At 39.6% G+C, this 6,252-nt stretch overlaps 1 protein-coding gene across 1 annotated transcript; it reads right to left on the minus strand.

Moving 5' to 3' along the window:
- Positions 1 to 4,418: 4,418 nt before the first annotated feature.
- On the minus strand, positions 4,419 to 5,582 carry LOC108491159 (endogenous retrovirus group K member 13-1 Env polyprotein). Its single transcript, XM_017799765.1, has one exon. It carries the CDS (start codon positions 5,580 to 5,582, stop codon positions 4,419 to 4,421), a length of 1,164 nt encoding a protein of 387 aa, XP_017655254.1.
- Positions 5,583 to 6,252: the final 670 nt, after the last annotated feature.

A 6,252-nucleotide genomic window follows, 5' to 3' on the forward strand; every position in this document is an offset into this window, starting at 1 on the left:
GATTTGGTGCTCGGATCCACATATGAGGGGGAACATACATCGTTTTCTCTTCTGTCTTACTTCACTTAGTATAACAGTTTCTAGTTCCATCCATTTACCTGCAAATTTCATGATTTCATCTATCTTTACTGCTGAGTAAAACTCCATCATATAAATGAACCATATTTTCTTATCCACTCGTCAGTTGAGGAACACTTAGGTTGCTTCCATCTCTTAGCTATTGTGAAAAGAACAGCAACACACATGGATGTACAAGTGTCTCTGCAATAGGATGAGTTTTTTGGTGTATGCTGCGATTGAGCAGCCCAGACTGAAGCAGTTCAGCCTGATGGGAACAGGGTCTCCAAGAGGGTGGACAAGGATTTGGCGAATGACAAACAGACCAACACACAGAAGTTTGGTGAAGATCTGAGTGTATTTTTGCAGCTGCAGGGCTCAGATTATATATTACAAAATTACATGATTACATCCGTAAGCCATTGTTCTGTGGTTAAATTTTTTTTAAAGAGTTTTGACTTTAGAAACAAAAGCGAAACACAGGTCAATCAAAATACATTGCCAAAGCATGTTATTATCTTAACAAGCATTAGCTAATGTTAAACAGAAAGTTTTTTTGTTTTTTATCTTGGTGAGTTAACATTAGAGACTGTCAAAGTTTATATTCTATGGTTATGCAGTGAGATGACCTCAAACCCATATGTGCTTTCAATATTAGCACTGCAATCATTAGTATTTCTATTTGAATTCCAGGTGATTCACAATACTGTTGTTTTATATTTGTTTTTTGTTTTTTCCTGTTTATTATACTGTCCCAAACTCCAAGTAATATCAGTATCCCATTCTAATCCTGTAGCTCTCATGAAATCCTTTCATGTATGGGACTTATAAATATAATTATCCCATTTTTCAAGAAATAAACATTTTTCCTCCTATATTAACCCATCTACCCCCTTCCTTATCATATGCTCTTGTAAAAGGCAGTGGTTCATCTGTAGGTACTGGAATTTTATACATACGTTCTTTCCCTTTCGGTGGATGCCATAATCTACCTCCTGTCCTGTAGGAAATACATCATCTTTAGGATCTTCCAACATTAGCTCTGTTTGTTCTATTTTGTCCATGATATTTCATGACTGATTATTTCTAGCAGCCTTTATTATAGCTTTAAGCAGTAAAGGTGCATCAGGAGACAAGGTCATCTGAGGAAACCGAGTTCCTAGATACCCATAAAAGAATGACAGTCATAAAGATAATAACAAGCAAAATACAGCCAAGTACACTGAAGATCTTCTTTGCACTGCCAGTTCCAAGAGGCAACCTTCCTTGAAGTTTCAGCCTCAACCCGCAGAGGATCTCACGCGGGCTCCATTGGAGATGGCATGACAGTATGCCAAGGAGCGGTATAACTGGGTCAAATGGTAGCTTCATTTGTAGTTTTTTTTTTAAAGTTCTCCACACTGCTTCCCATAGGGGCTGAGCAAGTTTGCAATCCCACCAGAAGTGGATGAGAATTCCCCTTTCCCCACATCCTCTCCAACATTTGGTATCATTTGTTGTTTTGATCTTAGCCAGTTGGACTGGGATAAGATGAAATCTTAAAGTGGTTTTAATTTGCATTTTCCTAATTACTAATGATGCTTCTTAGCCATCTTTATTTCTTCTTTTGAAAAATCTCTTCTCTATTCATCTCCTTTTAATTGGGTTGCTTCCTTTCTTAATTCTTTGTTTTCTGAGTTCCTTATATATTCTGGATGTTAAGCCTCTGTCAGATGTGTTGCTGGTAAAGATTTTCTCCCATTCTGTGGGTTTTCTATTCATTTCCTTGGTTGCTTCTTTTGATGTACAGAAGCTTTTTAGTTTAATGAGGTCCAATTTGTTGATTCTTGACATTGTTTCCTTAGCAACTGATGTCCGATGTAGAAAATTCTCACCTATATCTTGTAGGTTATTGCCAATGTTTTCTTCTAACAGATTCAGACTTTCAGGCTTCACATTGAGGTCTTTGATCCATTCGGAGCTGACTTTTGTGCCAGGTGAAAGATGGGGGTTTAGTTTCATTCTTCTACAGGTGGAGATCCAGTTTTTCCAGCACCATTTGCGGAACATGCTGTCTTTCCTCCAGTGAATGTTCTTGGCTCTTTTGTCAAATATCAGGTGGCTGAAATTGCATGTACTCATTTTTGGGTCTTTAATTTTGGTCCACTGAGCTATGAGTCTATTTTTTGCCAGTACCATGGTGCTTCTATGACAATAGCTCTGTAATAGTATTTAAAATCCGGTATAGTAATCCCCTCAGCATTGCTTTTAGATAGCTTTGGCTCTCCGAGGTCTTTTGTGCTTTCATATGAATCTTAGGATTTTTTTTTTCAGTTCTGTGAAGAACGTCATGGAGATTTTGATTGGCATTGCATTGAATCAATAAATGCTTTTAGAAGATGGTCATTTTCACCATATTAATTCTTCCAATCCATGAGCATGGGAGGTCCTTCCATATTCTGCTATCTTCCTAAATCTCTTTCTTTACAGATTTAACATTTTCATTGTGGAGCCGTTTAATGTGTTTGGTCAGGTTTATTTCCAGATATTTTATTTTATTATTATTATTTTTTTGCAGCTTTTATGAAAGGGAGTGTTTCCATGTACTCTTTCTCTGATTGTTTGTTATTGGTATATAGAAAGGCTGCAGGCTTTTGTAGATTATTTTTGTAACCTGCCACTTTGATGAACGTGTTAATAATTTCTAGGAGTTTTCTGGTGGAGTTTTAGGCGTCTCTTAGGTATAATATCATATCGTTTGCAAAACGGGATAATTTGGCCTCTTATTTTCCAATTATTACTCATTTAATTTCCTTCTCTTGTCTTATTTCTCTTTCAAGAATTTCAAGCACTTTGTTAAAAAGAAGTGGAGATAGTGGACAGCTTTGTCTGGTTCCTGATTTTAATGGGAATGCTTCCAGTTTTTATCCTTTTGGAATGCTTTCTATTGTTTTTTGTTTGTTTTATTTCATGAATTTCTGCTCTGATTTTTGTTATTTCTTCTTGTCTTCTGGATTTGGGTCATTTGTTGTAGCTTTTCAAGTGTCTTGAGTTGCAATATTAAGTCATTTGTTTGTGTTCTTTCTAATTTTTAGTGTACTTATAAACTTATAAACTTCCCTCTAAGGACTGCTTTCAATGTGTCTCAGAGGTTTTGTTGTGTTGTATTGTCCTTTTCATTTAGTTCCTGTCGAACCCCCCCCCAAGCCCACCAGGCTTGGGTCTTCAACAAAAAGGACACTCAGGCATACGTCTGAAATTATGGGAGGAATTTATTAAAGGGACAGCAGGTACGGAGAGGAGAGTGCTCTCAGGAGGGAAGAATCTACAGAGGGGTCCCACAGGTCCTTCCACCTAGGTGATTCTTGACAACAGAAACAAAAGGGTTACTAAGAGACAGCACGAAGGCTGAACTGAAACTAACTTTCTAGAAGACTTGATTTATCAACCAGGTACAGCCTGTCAGCTCTGACTGCTGAAGCAGAGAGCTCAGAAGCTCTTAAAGTGACACTCTCCAAATTTCCGATGCTTATGGCAAGCATGGCTCCCGACATATCCCCCTTTCTTTTTATATTTTTAAAGATGAAGTACATGCCAAGACTTGTGATGGAACGACCGTGCCTGTCTTGGGTTGTCCTCTGCCAGAGTGAAAGCCGTTGGGGGCGGCTGGCATCCCGCTTTCTTCTGAGAGAATCTTACCCATCTCTGGCTAACCGGCCTCCTGAAAGCTCCCAGTGAATGGCCACGGCCTTGGGGAAGAAACGGGAAATGCCACTGAGGCACAGTGTCACGGAGAGAAATTGAACTGCAGGACCAGAGCCTGGAACCGAAATATGGCCAAATCATGTAGCATTTAAATTGTAACTTGTGAATTTGGTTTCTTGATTTTTGAATGTGTTACCTGTAAATTCTCTATCTGTGCAAAAATTCTCTATCTGTGCAACAGGAGGTTAGGCAGAGCCTAAGTCCCCACCTCTAAATGAACAAAAAGGACCTCACAGCCCAAGGGGTCAAAGGGAGGACATAAGGGAAGAAGTACTACGCAAAGGAGCATAACAATGGTGCATAAATCATGTGGGAGAAACAAGCAATCAACCAGGGCAGAGATGCATCAAAGTAGAACAGTGGGTGCCAGGCGATGGAAACAGTCCAAGGGCAGAGCAAACAGAGTCCAAAACATCGATCCAGGAAAACTGGGAACAGCGGAGGTGACGATGGATTGTACAGCGATGACATAGGTGGCACGGAGTCCAGGCAGAGAAGAGTAGGACGGCAACAGCAGTGGAAGTAATGTGACGGGAGTGAACACATCATGGTGATATCCTGTGAAAAAAGCGGAAATACACCCCCTTCCCTGGCCACCACAGGGCTGGGTAGCCATGTTAGTGAACAATAGTAGCGGCGGTGTCCTTTTGAAAATGAAGAGCAGAAAAGATGAGTGCAGCAGCCCATTTGTGAGCCTTCCGCTGCAGACAACGAGATACACAGCAACCACCGATTAACAGTATACATAGAACAATCACTAAAGTAACCAAAGAAGAGCCAGAGCTATGCAAAATACTCTGAAACCATCTGCGAGGATCAAGACCAGAGAGAGAATTTGCTAAAGAAGTAGCTATTTGATCAATAGAAGTAGCAGAAGGCAATTCTTCTGAAAATGCTGCAAAGATTTCTTCCTGCAATTGCATCTCATTAAATGTAGCATTATCCATTTTACCCTGAATGTACATCTCCAAATTGTGCCATTCATAAAGAGAGTCATTAAATTTATAAGGAGTGATGCAAATCTGAGTAGAATTCCAATCACAGACATATTGTACAGTTTCCTGCAATTCCAAGAATTTACTACCTAACCAATGAAATCCGCTTTGTAAAGCCACGATTTCATCTTGTAAGTGAGAATTAACCTGAGCCTGCTGTGTCCAAAGTTTATGGGGGTTGTCATGCCAATGTTCAACAAAAGTCTGTGATTGTGCAGATTTCTGCAGCGCCACACCAGCAGTAGTTGCGGTAGCGGCCAAAGCAATAAGACCTAAAATAGCAGCAATAATCAGACCAATCATACGTTTACCATGCCGTAGCAACCTTTTGAAAAATCTCAGAATCAATCCTTGAGCAGGACTGATTTCCCAGGAATGATGCATTTTCACAGGAATCCATAAAGAATTCCTTTGAGTCAAAATCATAACAGAGTCAAAAGCTGGGTCAAAGGCTATAGAGTTGTTAAGACATGTATACAAACAACAATTTTGGCAGGTTAAGTTCATGTCCTGAATGACCACATGTCCAATTAAGATTACTAGAGGAAAGTACACACAAGCTGAAACATTATAATGTCTAACTTTAGTAAAGTCATAAAATACCTTATCATAAGTAAGGGCAACAGTTCCATTAAAGAGTTCTGCAGGCTTAAGAGCAGCTAGCAATTTCCAAATACGCATTTGAGGAGGATATAATGTATGTCCTATTCTTAACTGAGGTTGAGGATTGGCTAGGCCTCCATCCACCCAACTTACGGCATTAGTAGTAGTGGACTTATCTGTCATGGGGATGACATCATGTAGATCACACTTAGAGACAAAGTCTGTATAATCTTCACATTTTTGTAACCAGTTCCCTGAAGGACCAAGTATGATTCCTGGACCTATAAACTTTCCCTATTAACCCTTTACAATCTTGCCATATCAAGGCTTGCCTTTCAGAAATCTGAGCATAGGACAAACTTTCACATTCTGGGAGAGATGGAGCAGCTGTAGTCTCATATTCAGTCCAAGCTGAATCTATTGACTGAGCAGAAAACCATAACATCTCTGGATGGCTACGGGACCATTTACCTCCTGGAACAACCCAATGGTGCTGTTTTATAGGATAGCATGGAGGAACTCCAAAGCACATGATATCAGCTGTAACAAATTGAGTATAATTGAACAGTGTTCCTTCTTCATCAGGAAACTCCGGCTGAACTGTTCCATAAGGAGGTGACAAAACATTCATAGGAGAAGTAGGAACCACGATAGTGGGCTCATTCCAAGTATAAGGATGAAGAAGAGGAGGATTAGGCACATGAGCCCAATAAGTGGTCTCAGCTGTAATGACAGAAATCCAACTGCATAAATGAAAGATGATGACAAACAGAAGGCTCCTATGGGAGGAAAACATGACTAGAGACAATAGTAATATTAGTCTTCAGATGCTAAATAAGCTATACCTGATAGT

The sequence above is a fragment of the Nannospalax galili genome, unplaced genomic scaffold (genome assembly GCF_000622305.1).
Source record: "Nannospalax galili isolate Female #2095 unplaced genomic scaffold, S.galili_v1.0 scaffold78, whole genome shotgun sequence".
Classification (NCBI taxonomy): Eukaryota; Metazoa; Chordata; class Mammalia; order Rodentia; family Spalacidae; genus Nannospalax; species Nannospalax galili.